The 15,998-nt window shown below is 40.5% G+C and overlaps 1 protein-coding gene across 1 annotated transcript in view; it reads left to right on the top strand.

Moving 5' to 3' along the window:
* The first annotated feature begins 714 nt into the window (after nucleotides 1-714).
* otud7b (OTU deubiquitinase 7B) overlaps nucleotides 715-15,998 on the top strand; it is a 21,119-nt gene continuing 5,835 nt past the window's right edge. Inside the window, 12 exon segments of the mRNA XM_029451456.1 lie at nucleotides 715-1,104; nucleotides 1,192-1,329; nucleotides 5,357-5,593; nucleotides 6,740-6,910; nucleotides 7,247-7,477; nucleotides 8,140-8,241; nucleotides 9,278-9,405; nucleotides 11,544-11,650; nucleotides 11,985-12,112; nucleotides 12,634-12,783; nucleotides 13,674-13,791; nucleotides 15,442-15,520. Coding sequence (XP_029307316.1) covers nucleotides 5,509-5,593; nucleotides 6,740-6,910; nucleotides 7,247-7,477; nucleotides 8,140-8,241; nucleotides 9,278-9,405; nucleotides 11,544-11,650; nucleotides 11,985-12,112; nucleotides 12,634-12,783; nucleotides 13,674-13,791; nucleotides 15,442-15,520 — 1,299 coding nt within the window. The 5' untranslated portion in view covers nucleotides 715-1,104; nucleotides 1,192-1,329; nucleotides 5,357-5,508.

Below are 15,998 nucleotides of genomic sequence, written 5' to 3'. Positions count from 1 at the left end.
TCAATCGCCTGTGATGAATCAAGTGATGTAAATGATGTTGAACAGACAGCGCTGTTTGCAGGTATGTGAACTCTGATGTGGTGCAGGAAGAAATCATTTAGTTTATACCGCTAAAATGCTTTGGTCTTAATATAACAATACAATCTCCACAGTTTCCTTTGTATTTCTGTAATTTCATAAATGCAACAAATATAGTATAACTATATATACACCTTAAGCTGTGTTATGAAATATGTGTTGCGGCTCCAGACACATTGTATTTGGTGGAAGAGGTGGCAAAATGGCTCTTTTGATAGTAAAGGTTGCCGACTCCTGACCTACACCGTGATGCATGACAAAGCATTTAGAGCACTGGCACCTTTTGCACATTGTAGGCTAAAGGCCTAGTCTTTCTGTCTTGCCCTTTGGTGTTTGTTAAACATTGTATTGTCTGTTTCTCTCCTTATGTTCCTTATCTTGGTTTGCTGTGAACAGTGGGTAATGGCCTCAGCCCAGGCTGATAACACATTGAACCAACACTGCTAAATCCTGTCTGGACTTTTTAACAACAAAGACAATGAGGGCAACAACAAACAAGACAAGAAATACCGTTTAGCATGCTTCATATATAAAACAGAGACTAAAATAATTAAAAGTGAAGAGCTCAGGGCTGTATGTATCAAATGTCAATTTAAAATTCTTAGCTTCAAAATAATAAATGTAGATAAATGTCAGAGGAATAGATTTACTTTATTTCAGACACATAGGTCCATATCAGTATAAAAATAACCAAATAAATGCAACACGAGGACTACAACACAGAGATATAATCATTGCAGTTCACAAGTCCTCAGTGATTACGACACATGCAGACATGTGTACCTTGTGTCGCTTTGTGTGGGCTCAATTAAACCCATTATAATAAACAAAATGTAATTATTAATTGACAAATACATTTGTAGATACAATTCTTCCCCACAGCATGAGTAGTCACAAACATATGCTGTAGTTTGCCCTTATCTTTTCCTGTCAGACCAGAGATTTGGGCTTGTTGAACTCTCCTGGATGCCTCATTGGTCAACAGCAGCCGCTTCTCCTGGTGTGGATGTAGGCAAGATCTCAAATGTGAGGGCACGCATTCCATAAGAAGAGTATACAAATGTTTCCTTCATAAATGATTTGAGGCCTAGCAAAACAAACTTGTGTCCCCAGCCCCGGCAGTTAATTGACCCTCTCAGCCCACCGAGGGGCTGACGCAGTAGGCTGTGGTGACCTCTCCGCCTCTCTCAGTGATCCAGGCCATTCTCCCAGCCTTCAGCTCAGCACCCACGTGTCAGCAGCTCCTGTTACGTAAGCCCTCCTGCCAGACAAAAGCTCAGCCATCCTAGACACAAATCACTGACTGCCCCATGTTGGCAGCAGCACTGTTCATGTTAGCCAGTTAACCACATAGGGTCTTTCTTGTACCGTATACATTTCTTTTTTTTTTGCTGGTTGTCAAATTGAAAATGTTGTCCACCACATAAAGAAGTCAGATGATGATGGCATGACATTTGATTTATGTATTTGTTTGATCTCAATGTGCTATGAGACTGCCTTGACATTAGAGGTGAACATCGACTTCTATGTCATTTCCACACTCTTTGTGTATAAAAAACAATTTAAGAACTCTATTCTATTTAAGCACTGTGTCACTTTATGATTGTTGCTAGATCTTGAGAAAAGACGTTGAGTCTTTATAAATAAATCAATGCAGACGTGATAAGTATGTGCAGGAATTGACTTTCCTTTCTAGTCCCTGCCAAGCATGTGACACTTGGGTAAAGTTTTACAATACATACACTCCACATTGCATCTTGCATTTGATAAACTCGATAAACTCGTAGGCTCACACACCATCACTGTTGTCATAATATGGTTTAATAGTCATTAATGGACTGTACATTCTGACGCATCCAACACAATTTAGGAAGTAACCATAACACATAGCAGCCACCTTCCTTAATAATGGTTGACTCATGCAGGCTAATCTGAATCACTAATATGCTCTCAAATATGATCCAATTACATTTTTACATGTCCTTTTCACTCTGCATACTGATTGATTTAAACATTTATGAAACAGATTAGTCATTTAATGATCGTACGGTGTCACACCAGAGGCCTTGTGGGACACAATCTGTCGATTTCTTAAAAACAAGTTCCCTTTTTTGTGTTTTTGAAGAAGAGCCATGTGACATTATATCAAACGCATCAGAGTGGGTTCACAGGAATGGCTGATGTTACAGGCCCACAGTGACAACAGCAAGCCTTTTGTTGGTCTGTGTTGGTACTTTCTGTCCACAGCCCTTCACTTTTATCTCCCTTTAAACAGTGCCTTGTGTTGTCAGTGCCAGTATTTGTAGTCAATAGGCCAAATAACAGAATAATCAAACCAATAAATCACATTTGTGTCACGCTATAAAGGGAAAGAAACAAGAGGCTTTTCAAAGCACCCTGAAGTCCAGGCAGAGGCCATCGGACCAATAATCATGAATACAGATAATCATTGACACTACAATGATTTCCAAGCATTAATATTGCTGCCAGGTTATTATAAATAACTGTCGTGGAAATGTATACTAACTAAACATTTGAATATAATTAATAAATACATAAATGACTTTCACATCGATTTTCTTTTAATTCATTAAAAGATTCCTATGTATTGGAAGTGGAGTTGTTTTTCTATATTCAAGTTGGAAAACACTACAGAGTCAACACAAGTATAATACTATAATACCTCGTATGTATATATATATATAGGAGAGGCATGTGTGATGCAGGGCTACTGCGTCACACAGGTCGCTTGCATTCAGCACATTCATATGAGACTTGTGTCACAATGTAATGCCTTGTTGTCAGAGTCCCGATTCTGCTCCTGTTGCATACTTGTTACCGTTAAACCAAACTACATAGAATGTCCTGACAGATTTTTGCCATAATTGAGCAGCCATACCTTTTTTTTTTAGATCAGGATCACCCTCTAATGCGATAATAGCTCCTCATTCATTTAAATAAGACCACTGCACTGGTGTTTATTAAGAGGCTCTGAAAAAAAGAGCCGGTCAGTCCGATAAGAAAGAAAGTTGATCCTGGCTCCGCTTTTGCTGCAGCACAGTGAACCCATAGACAAACGTAGTGCGGTGCTTTATCAAACAAGCACATATGAATTGTGATACCTTTTTAAGGTGTGTACCTTTTTTATTTTTTTTGTCTGATAACAAACTGGGCTTGCTGCACTGCTTCGTATTACATCTTACATAAGAGCGTCTGCTAAATGACCTGTAAAAAAGATCTTCTTTGGTACCTACAGCAACTCGCTCACTCCAACACAACACTGGTGTTTTATGATGAAGTCAGTGCTATTATTGGTCAGAACACGGTCTATCCCACACCTCTCTATTAGTCAGAATGGGGTCTATGTCCCCTGTGGTTTTAAATGGTTAACTGGCCACAGTCACACATCTCTAAGTTGTTGTGTATGTGGTCAGTAGACCTGAATATGGCAGAATTGACAAGAATGTTAGGAGACCCTGCAAGGGGAGGCTGCTGAATGCCTTCTGAACGCTCCAGAAATACTCTTCTGGCTGAGAAAAGCCTTTTGTGCTGAAGTCTGTTCCTCCCCTGCGTGACTGTGTGGCTTTTACTGTTATAATGATTGAGAAAGTGAGGGCGGTAGGGAGAGCGTCAAACAAGAGAAGGATGGAGAGGTGTAAGAAGAGTAAACTCGTGACTCATCAGACGCAGTGGAAAAGGGTTCACTGAGTCAGAGATGAGGCAGGAACATTGGGTGGTGGTGGAGCCATGGGACGGATGGGAATAGATGACTGTAGGTAGATAAAAAAAAGTCTGGCAAAATTGGATCAGGCAGTTTATGAACTTCAAGGAAGAATAAAGACTGGATAGTTTTACGATGGTTCACAGCAATTTTGTTCTTGGATTACCCAGAAAACATTGTCATTGTTCCTGCGCTGACTGCATGTCGGACGCTGTATTTAAATCACTTTGGTGCTTTGTTAAACGGCAGCCGCGTCATATTCTGCAAATGTACTAAACTAATACTCGTGGTTGATAGTAATGCTCACAATGCTCAAGTAACAGTAGCATACTATAGCTGAGCTTTGCATTAAGTGTTGCAACCCTAACATGAAAGAATGTATTTACTTTTTGAACTGCAAGCTTTATCATATAGGCCGACCTAAAAAGGACAATAACCAAGCAAAGTGCTGGTGAAGGACAAATGTTACAGAACAAGGCTTGTAACTATCTGCATGTGGTTCAAAGCACTACTGGAAAAAGTGTACGCACACTCAGAATATCTTTCCTGGTAAAATAAAGGCTTTTAGTTTTAGCTTGGCCCCAAAAGCACATCTTTTTAGCCAGAGCTACTTTGGTGCATGCCTTTTGTCTGGCCGTGCATCGATTGCCCTTTTACATCCTTTGTGTCAACGGCCCATCTATGCTGACTCTCAGTCTTGATAATGTTTCTGTATTGATTTCGGTGCCTAACTGATGCTGGTCCTTTTGATCTGCTATTGAAATTTGAAGAGTAAAATCGTGTAATTGATTTCAAAGGAGTACTGTGTCGTTATATCACACTGCACAAATGTACCAAAATGTATTTGACATTGAGGTCCAATATACTTGAAATGTAGATGTTTCTAAACTTTTTTTAAATCTAAATTGATATTAGTTTCTGAAATGCAATTTACAATAAAAACAGACTTCCTCTTGGCTACTCGCTGAACACTTCACTGGCTTTCTCTTAGCACACGGTTTAAGTGTTTTCTGCTCAGATCCTTCATGGTCCGTTTCTCGAGCAGAATACAAGTCTTGTCTGTTTACATATTCAAAAGGTCATATCCGAAGGCGGTAATTATGCACTTTGGTATCAAATTTGAAAAAGTCATAACTTTAAGTGATATATCCTGACAGCTTTTCTTATTTCATAACAGCTTATTATACAAAGACAGTGTTCACAAAAACAGGATGAAAACTGAAACCACACAGTAACATTTCCCACATGACGAGCGTCACGCGCCCGACTGCAGCTACCCTACATGTGTTGTTAGACTTTTAACGGGTTTAAATGCATATCTGAGCAAACAGTTTGTGAGACCTGCCCACTTTGTGTGCTACAGCTTTGAAAGCTGTCAAGTTCAAAACCAACTAGGCCACAACAGGCTTGCATTGGAAAAGGGGTTGAGCGGGGGTCATTACATTCGCTGTTGGAAACATCCACGCTCTAACGCTGCCTTCATCTCTTGTAAACTCACTTCTGATGAGTTTATACCTTGAGGTTTAATCTTATTTTTTATCTGTGTTCTCTTTTCAGGTGTGGCAGGTAGAGTAGCACGAGGTAGAGGACTGCTCCCCCCTCACCAGTTCCCCTGCTGCCCTATCAGGAAGAGCGGAGTCCGTGTTTGTTTTTTGTTTTTGTTTTTTTCTGCTCGGCTACAACCCGCAACCTGGTGAATTCATGATCACATGACCGTGGATATGGACGCAGTCCTATCCGACTTTGTCCGTTCCACTGGAGCTGAACCAGGATTGGCCAGAGACCTGCTAGAGGGTGAGTTGAAGAGAATTTCATTATACAAATACAAAATACCACTGGTCTTAGACAGGAAACATCTGAAAAAGTAAACATTTTAATAATGTTCTCAGGGCTGTACTGAATGGCATCGCTTTTACATTTCGAAGCTTCTATTTAGGTTTCTGTATCGAGCTTTGAATATCTGTCATTGTATGCGTACAGGTGCCTTTATGTGCGGCAAACGGGAGAGAAAACTGATTTTTGACTGCAAAAATAATGTTGGAAACAACCTTATGCAGCCACCACTGGAATCTAATTGTGCAAATATAATAATTTAATACTAATAATATTAGTGTATCCTAATTGTATCTGCATTTAAATGTTGATTTAGAATTTACATTCATTTATATACAGCCTTACATTTTCTAGATCACTGCTATCCTTGTGGATACAGTGCGTCATTAAGTATATTAATTGATGTAATTGACAAATTACACAATAAATACCCTCAACAATGCAAACTTGGAGTGATAAATGAAGTAGTGGTGAACATCTAATCGGTGTCTGTTTTTTATCCAGTCTTTCTTTATGAAATGAAGTTAAACTTTAATCAATTCAAGCAATCTTTTCAAATCAGTTACGTGTCCACCAAATGTGTTCAATTAAGTTACTTTGATCCCATTTGTTTTTATCCTTTAATTTAGTCTTTGCTGCTTCCATTCCTTATACAATTATACAATACTAAGAAAGAAAAGGGGAGGGGGGTTGTGTGGATCTGACAGCTGGTGATGTTCTGAGCTGCAGTCTCAGTCAGTGCTTCTGGCTTGTTACTGTTAATTAGGCTATTGTACACTAACAGAAGCAAGGTATATCTAGAGTCAACAAGGCTCCTGTTGCATAGCAGCAACACAAGTTGCAGATAAGAATATGGGTTAAAAATATAATATAATGTAATGCAGTGAACGACAGCAAACCAGAGACCCGAGATGTGCGCCAAATTCTGATATTTACCCAAGCGAAGGAATGTGCCAGTGGCCTTTACATAAGATAAGACAGTTTATGGTTGCTTTGGCGTATGGTAAATATTTAAACTCATTAAGTTCGTGTCATTTGCTCGACATAGAAACAAGATTCAGGTTGTCTGGTGGCTCAGACAGATGTTGTTCCTATCTCTGTCTACAGGCAAGAACTGGGATTTCACTGCTGCCCTCAGTGACTTTGAGCAGCTACGACAGGTGCATGCTGGGAACCTGACATATTCATTCACAGAGGACAGGACGTATCTGCAACCTGAAAAGGAGATGGCCCGGGTAGGCCGGCCCATACTCCACCGCCAAGATGAGGTGGTGCAAGGTGAGGCACCCAGCAAATGAGATTTATTCATACTGGTAGTTACACCAGTTTAAAGTGCTGGGCTCAGTCAGTGATGTTACACGAGGACGCACTGATGGCAGGCCCAGACAATTATCAGCAGTGTTGAGAAGGTTACTTTTGAATTAGGTCACTAATTAATAGTTACCCTGTTAAAAATTAAAAAGAGACCGCTCCTTGTGAGCCTACCTCAGATGGTGTTGCACTCAAATGTGTCCTAACAGCCAACAGAATAATACGAATGTATGTTTTGTAAAGATATACTCTCATACCACCTTTTCTCCACATCCTCTGCCATCGTCTGCTATCGTCTTCTAGCTGCTACAGAAAAGCGTCTTTCGAGGGGCATTTCACACGCCAGTTCAACCATCGTGTCCCTGGCGCGCTCTCACATCTCAAGCACTGGAGGGAGCAGCAGTGAGCCGCTTCTGGACACGCCCCTGTGCACTTTCCAACTACCAGACCTCACCGTGTACCGGGATGACTTCCGTGGCTTCATCGAGAGGGACCTCATCGAGCAGTCGATGATGGTGGCCTTGGAGCACGCTGGTGAGAAGAACACTAACACACACATGAGGATTTGGGATTTGTTATCAGGGCTTGCTGCTTAAAATAAATAGCTGTTTGTTCCCTGACATCACATAGCTCCTCTGTAGATACAAAGCTACTAAAGATATACAGTGGATTCACAACATTGTGAAGCATACATTAATTTAAAATCAATTAAAATAAATGTCAGTATTTCACAGAGGACATTTTGTAGGAAGAGCAAAGGTGTAAATAATAAAATTAATCATTTCTGAAGTCCATTTTGCTGCTTTGGTTTCAGGGTCCTGGTATTGTGCATCTGGCTCACTGAAGAACAGCGATCGTTATTGTCACTAGTAACACCTGTGGGCATGTCTGCCGTGATGAAGGCTTTTGTCTTCAAGCCGTAGTAAATTCATATCTACCACATTTTAAAGTGCAAAGGCTTTTGCACATTCATATTATTAATTAACATTTGTTTCATTTGAAAAACATGATATGACTGCGGAGATAAAAGCAAAACTTTATTCTAGACTAGTCATGTGACTAGTCGAGATACAATATTCTGAACCTCTTTATTATTTTCCATTTGTGAAGTACTCCCATCAGTTGTTTTTGGATTAATACCGTTCCATATTAGTATTACAATAAAAGTGAGTTAAGTTGTTCCTATTTGCCTGCAGGGCGACTGAACTGGTGGACGAAAGTGGTTTCAAACTGTCAGAATCTGCTGCCTCTGGCAACAAGCGGAGACGGAAATTGCCTGTTACACGCCGCCTCACTCGGTGAGTATCACAGACCTTTCAAACAACACCCTAATACCGTGCAGTTTCACACTCCATCAGCATTCATTGAGATAGCTTGAGTGATGGTTTAAGCACTAATTGCATTTTACAATGTTGCAGTGCAACACTCATTTAGCCTAGCACAGAAACTGACATTGTTGAAGCCCTTGGTGTTCTCCTGGATAGTAGATGTGAAAGTAATATTCATGCACTTAACCTGTGCTTTTAATTAAAAAAAACACTCATACGGTTAAAGTGGCAATAGTCTAGTGTTTTGCTTTAACTCATCGTTATGAAGTAAGTGTCGATTGCACAATATAAAGGCATTAGAATAATGACACCGTCAGCGTTTGGACTGGTTCCCTATGAGCCTCGCTTTCTCTATACAATTCTGTCTGACACCGGATACGATCTCCCAGAAAACGAAGGCTCGATTTACGTGGAAAACAAGACGCAGTGTGTCCTGTGCATTGTTGCCCATTCTGTTCCAATGAAAGCAGCTAGCATTAGCTCCAATAAGGGCTTAAAGTCGCCAGATGACGTCATACCCTCATTTGCATTTTGTTGACGTCCTTATGCATTAATGTGCTTAAAGGTTAGTGGTTGTGTCGGTTGCAGTGAAGGAGAAAATGTCTGTCGGTGCCAGAGGAGAGGGAGAGAGCCTGTGCTGTTGGCAGAAGAGCCGTGGACTGTGATTACTCTGAGAAACATTGGGATTAAATGACCATATAATATATTTGAACATGTTTCTTGCTTTTTCCCAGATGGTCTGAATAAGTTGTCTTGGTGATAGTGGCGCCAACAATAATCCCCCTTGGAAACACTTCGGTTGTCTCTTGCCACTTTAAGGAAAAACATAGCTACAAATTCAGCTTTTCATTTATTGGTTCACAGTTCATTTATTTATTTTGGTCTTTCAATAAGGGAATTCGTGTCAACACTAAAATGTGTAAAATATGAAAAAACGCCTAAATCAGTTCATAAAAAAGTGCAATTCTGATCAAGATTTTGAGTGTTTGGTTGTTTTCTAATGCAGGTATGTGGGGTTTTCATGACCGGGACCTGATGCTACGGAAGTCCCTTTACGCGCTGATGGATCACGGCTTGGAGAGAGAGGCGCTGAAGCGCAGGTGGAGGTGGCAGCAGACCCAGCAGAACAAAGAGGTCAGTTATAGAGGCTGCACATTTCTCTAGGTCATTTTTGTAATTCTGTGATGAGTGGTGGTCTAAAGCATGGAGAAGCTTGTGAACGCCAGAATGTTGTTTAACTCATTCAAACAAATGGGAAAAAATACACTGGCACAATGGACAAGTGAAGGCCTTTACATGGTTCCTATACCAACATGCCCTGCAGCTGTTCGCACGTCTGCAGTAGATCATTTGAAATGTCAAGTGCACACAGCTCACTATTGTTTGTTAGTTTTCTGTGTTCCATGTAATCCCAGCTCTTCCAAAACACAGTGGCAACAGGAAAAATAGCCGAGATGCCAACTCGCTGTAAACTTTGTTCTATTCTGAGTGGTTTCCAGTAAATGTGTAATCATAGCCTGGATTTATGGGGAAGTTCTGGGTAATCTGGTGTACCAGTCCTATGAAGTCAGTCGATCATGCCTATAGTAATTCTGTAGTAATACTGCAAATATTTGTAGCTGTAGATATTTTAGATTTTCAGACCTATGAAGAAATCTTATTAAAAGTCGCTCTTTAGCATATGACTGCAATCTATTGCGATCCACTGCATGTCTCTATTGCATGTCTATTGTTGAGGTCATAGTTAGTAGTGTTGTGGGCTAAATACTATTAGGAGGTGCTTCTGCTTGTATACCTTTTTATACATACATGAGAGATACAGTCCAGTGCATCACTGCCACTAACTATGACCTAAATAATAAAACATTTGATTGAATTACCACCTCCTATATAACCCTGAACATTAAAGGCAACGTTATAGAAATAGACTTGGCAGAACAGTTGTATTGGATTGCATTAGATTATACAGGTGTACCTAATAAATAAATAAATAAATAAACCAGCCATAACAACATGCTAAAGCCCTTATCAAATACAAACAGTGGTTTTAAGATTGTGTTATCTTTTCCCTACTGTTTAACTATATTATCTGTAAGTGCTGGTATCTCCACCTACTATTGGTACTCCTTATCAAACCCCCAGAAAGAGACTGTTAGAGTTGTGCATGCACTTCAACACTCTACAAAGGCAAAACCAGGATCTTTAGAGCCTTTTTTCTTTTCAGAACACAATGACTCTTCTCCTCATGAAAGCAAGCATAGCAACACACTGAGTATGTTTTCCAAAGCGGTTGCAGGCAGCGCGCAGACACCCACAGAGGAGATGCCACACGAATGACTGCCTAATGTTCTTCAACAGCTACCACAGAGGTGTCCTTAAGCAAATCACTTAAACCAAAATTGCTGTAGTGGAGCTGCACAGTGGCCAGCGGTAGAGGACTGTGGCTGCGCTGGGACGCGGTCTTGTCAGAATGTACTGCGTGGGTCAATCTGAACATTGATTCTGAGGAGAAAACATAATAAGACAGTCCTTGAACGAATCCTGTGTGACGAACAATTCTTTCAGTAAAACCTTAAAATAGTGATTTTTCCATCCAAATCACTTCATTCTACATGTCACATTTAAAATTCGGCCAAAAACATAATAATCCTGTAAAAGATGAAATGACTTGGCTGAGACCAACCGTCACGTGACAAAACTTCAGTGAAACTTCGACTGAACTTCAGGCTGTTTACACAAAGCAGAGAGGACAAGAGAGGTTATGAGTAGAGGTTGTAAACATTTAAATAGTTCAATATGTAACACTTTACAAATATTGGGCACTGACTACAGGTTTTTCCCGTTTTTATAACTTGAATTATCAAAGAATTTTTATTTATTTATTACAATTTATGGCATTATAACCGTGTTACAGCACAAAAGACAGTTCTGAGTTCTCCCTACTTCTAGCCATGATTCTGCTGTTAGAGGTCTGAAACTGCGTGGGGCTCAGAGGGTTATTGAGCAGCTTCCTTCTTGCCGTATATGGAGATTAAAACATGATATTAATGACGGTTCTGTTGCTACTGTGTGACCGACACGGGGGGGGTTAAAAAGGCGTTAGTTACATTGCTTTCCTCAATTGTCAGCATGTAACTTTGTGGTAAGACGCCATAACGTCGGTGCATGCTTTTGTGACATTTGACACTCCCTCTCTAAATTGTGTGTGTGTGTGTGTGTGTGTGTGTGTGTGTGTGTGTGTGTGTGTCCTTCCTTCCTTCCTTCCTCCTCAGTCTGGTCTGGTGTACACGGAGGAAGAGTGGCAGAAAGAGTGGAATGAACTGTTGAAGCTTGCCTCCAGTGAGCCGAGAATACACTACAGCACCAACGGCACCAACGGGTAAGGTCTGGCTCGGACAATGCAGGGACTGTTAACCCAACGCACACTCATGTTTTTATTCATGGAGAAACGTACTGCTCTCACAGTCACAATCTGCTATTTATTGTAACAAGCATAAGTTCAAAGGGTTAGATACACTGACAAAGCTCCACAATACAAACTCTTAGTTTTATTGTGGATTCCACCCAAAAGTCTACAATTCACATGCTTTTTGTTTTTATTAGTCAGAAGAAATCTTTTGCAATCCATCCCAAGTTTCGATTATCTCTGGTTTTGCAACAGTATAAACAACTGTGTTGCTGTTAACCAAAGGCTGTGTTGTTGTTATCTTCAGGGCGGAGTCCTCGGATGAACCTGTGTATGAGAGTTTAGAGGAGTTTCACGTCTTTGTCTTGGCCCACGTCCTCAGGAGACCCATAGTGGTGGTGGCCGACACCATGCTGAGGGACTCTGGAGGAGAAGGTAAATATGCCTGAAGCCTCACATTGCTAATGCGTCGTGTTCTGTATTTCATAATCATTTTCATAATTTCATCATATAACTCTTTGTTTCTCACATAAATTAGGTTTGTCATATGCAGAAAACCATTGACTAAGTTGTCAGCGACTGATTAATTGCCTGAGTTTTCCTAATAAAGTAAACAACACCCATTGGTATATCAAGCAGGGTAAAAGAAACGATATGAACTACTGCCAAATACTGTGTGACCCATTTCTGTCGCATTAAACAATGACTTTTTGTTGTAGTTGTTGTTGAGTGACTTGACACTGTTGATTTACTGATATCAGAGAGTCAAGACAAGGTGTCAGTCTTGTCATAATGGGCTGAAAATTGAAAATAGATATAAATAAACCTCCAAAAGATGAAACACTGGTTTAATTTACTGATAGAGGTGAAAGCTCATTTTTATTTTTGGCTCAAATCCTCCCAGTGCTGAGGTCGTCCTTTTTCAGATGTTTAACGTCCTTTTTACTCCTCCCTAGCCTTTGCTCCCATCCCGTTTGGAGGCATCTACCTACCGCTGGAAGTGCCAGCTGCCAAGTGCCACCGCTCGCCTCTGGTCCTGGCATACGACCAGGCACATTTTTCTGCCCTTGTCTCCATGGAGCAGAGGGACAGCTCCAAAGAGCAAGGTAATGCTCTGCATAATTCATCCTTATTATCATCTGAATTCATTTTTCTTTTTAGCAACCTCCAAGTCACCATTAATCATTTAATCATTTTAAATCATCACTCATAGGGTGTAACTATTTAACATACATTCCACTTGAGAAGATCAGCAAAAAAATGCGTATGCGTGCAAGGTTTAGAGTTTTCTGACAGCTTGGTGCCTTTGCTTGATGAGTCATGCTTTTTTATTTTAATATCGACCTTAGTGGTTTATTTAAGAAGAGTGACTAATGGCCATTGCACTTTTGAGTATATCGAGGGATCGCTGTAGCTCAAAGCCAAGCAAGCACATGATCACCTTCCTGTGTTAAAGTTGAGTCATATCGTGATGACAGATAGTTAAAAGGGTGGTGATGGCCTAGTGGTCAAGTAGTACGGCTTCCAAACAGAAGACCAGAAGGTCGCGAGTTCAATACCAGAGCACCTGAGCAAGGTGCTTAACCCCGAGCTGCTCCAGGGAGGCTGTCCCTGTAGTTAGTTCACTGTAAGTCGCTCTGGATAAGAGTGTCTGCTAAATGACCTTTAATGTAATGTAATGTAAAAAAGAAAAGGTAATACTTTTATTGTGATATAATATAGTACAAATTACTGCCTCGTTCTAAATGCTGTTTTTCACTTTACAAGAGGGCAATTTTGGAGAAACACTGAATACTTGTGCTCACAATTGACCTTCGTATCGTCTAAAAATATCAGATTGGAACCATCCAAAGACGATATCGGTCAGACGGCGCAGACTAAATGTTTAAAGAATTGATTGCACTCAGAAGTATTTCTGTCTGCAGACAATCCAGAGTGCTGGATTAAAATGTTTTATCTTTTTTTTCTAAGAATACTTTTCCCCCATCTCTATCAGCAGTTGTGATCCCTCTCACTGACTCGGAGCACAAAATGCTGCCTCTGCACTTTGCTGTGGACCCTGGGAAAGATTGGGAGTGGGGCAAGGATGACACAGACAACGTGATGCTGGCAAGGTATGTTCTCCTTCTAAAAACAATTTACACTTTTACATCCAGTTATGTTTTGTCAGGTCACATGTATTTATAAGTTGCCTTTTTTTACAAATGGATTTGTCAGAGGAGCTTTTAAGAGTCACAAATGTGTACAGCCTTATAGACAGCTGTCCCTTTAACACCTAGTGTCAGTGTGTAGGGATTGACCCCTGACTTCAGATTAGCGACACCCTGTGCCAGTGACAATGAGATTAGCTTTAAATACCGTCTATGAATGGACCAGGGAAGGAGCGCAAAAATAGCAGCCCGGTAAAAATAACCATCCACCATGTTTACGTCAGTGGATGACACTGTGGATGTCTTATTCAGATGAAATGGTAGACAGAGATGATATTACAAAAGTAATTATTGTTTGGAAAAGGTCCTCGACTTAAAGGGCTAGTGCAGAACAAGATGCACAACAGCGAGACGCTTTTAGCGCTCTTTATTGTACCATTCAGAGCCCAATGACCAGTTGTTGTTGTTGTTGAGCAGCAGCATGCAAAACATTCAGTTTTATTAATAGTCTACATTAAAGCAGGTGACCTACATCAAGGGTGTCTCGAGTTTGAACTCAAGTGGTCCGGGCCAGTAAAAACCCTTGCATAATTACCTACAAATAACAACATCTTGAAATTATTTTAGTGTTCAGAAGGTACGTTTACATTTAATGAAGAATCATTTACGAAACGGATGATGAGACGTGTCGCTGATCTCTCGGCTACTACTTAAAACAGACTGCCCTTTCCTCAAACCTGCCAACAATTCATTTATATTCTCTGGTCTCTGTTGTCCTTACAATAGTGGCTCCGGATATTATATTCCTTGAGCACTGAAAAGGTGAACACATTAAACACACTGGCTTCCCATTTACCTCTTTGCAGAAATTGAAACGTGTCCATTTTTCATGGAAAACCAGGCACTCTTCTCCTTTTTGACAAACATGTTTTCCACCTGCATGAACAGTAGCCTACTCTTCTTGACAGTGTTATTAAGCGTGCGATCTATAATAGTGTAACCAGCTATAGCTAATAGCTACTCTTATTAGGAAAGTACGACCTCCAGAGGACAAATAGGAATAGAAGTGCATTTTATTGAAACATTTAAATTCACAACTTCTCTACAATGTTCACACACTATAAGTCATCCAGTGGGCTTTATTTGACACTTGGGCGGGGCGGTTCTGGCCCCCTGATCGTATTCTTTCAACACCTCTGAGCTATATTGCATAGTATATCAAGTTAGCTACCGTTACTATTATCAGTACCCTAACAGTTTTTAGAATGCAGTAATCTTCTGCGTGTATACGTTCTCAGTATCTTATTTTTTCGTTGTATCGCTGCATAGATTTCTTAAATTTGGATGTTTCTCTTGCTGGCTACCTTTTTTTTTATATTCTTTATATTCTATTTTGTTTGGTTGCACATTAATCTCTGGTATCATGGTTTAAAATCCAGCTCCTGTCTGTTGTCCAGTACCATCTGACAGCAAGAACATTAGAAATAACATCATCATTTACATTAATTACATTTCCATAAGTATGACACTGGAGCTCTGGCCGAAAATGTCTGTCTCCTCTCACTGAGCTTTGACTTGCTTCTCTCTCTCTCTCTCTCTCCCTGTTTCACCCAGTGTGGCTCTTTCTTTGGAGGCCAAGCTCCAGATGTTACACAGCTACATGACGGTCACCTGGCTGCCCCTGCCCTGTGAGGTAAAGATGAAAGTCCACACATCTATCCTGAGTCATGTTTCCTCCTCTACAGCAGGGAGGTTTATAAAGCCATTTCAGACAACAGGATTCATCACAAACTTTTATTGGACTACCTGGTTTTGCTTAAACTGCTTTTGCAATGGCAGACTTTCCCCTTTTCCCAGCTTTCCCCTGACTGCTGTACAAAGCGTATGTGAAAACAAAATACACTGGCCCATTCAGGTCATAAAGTCACGCCATGCCAACACTGTGACAAAGCTCCTCTTGTGTGCCACATGCTTGAAAGGACAAGTTAATAGCAGTTTCATGGTTAGGTTGCAGTGACTGGTGGCAAAACAGGAAACCCTGTATTAAACTAATTTAAGGGGATTGTTCTGATTGGAAATGCTACCAGAGCATAGCTGCATGGTGGCCATTGTGGCTGAAAGATGGGGCATTCTGTAACTACTTTGTGTTTGAGATCAGAACAGTGCGTCAT

This window comes from Cottoperca gobio, chromosome 16 (genome assembly GCF_900634415.1).
Source record: "Cottoperca gobio chromosome 16, fCotGob3.1, whole genome shotgun sequence".
Taxonomy (NCBI): Eukaryota; Metazoa; Chordata; class Actinopteri; order Perciformes; family Bovichtidae; genus Cottoperca; species Cottoperca gobio.
Note: the sequence above shows the minus strand (reverse complement) of the source record. Positions and strands in the feature narration are given on the sequence as shown.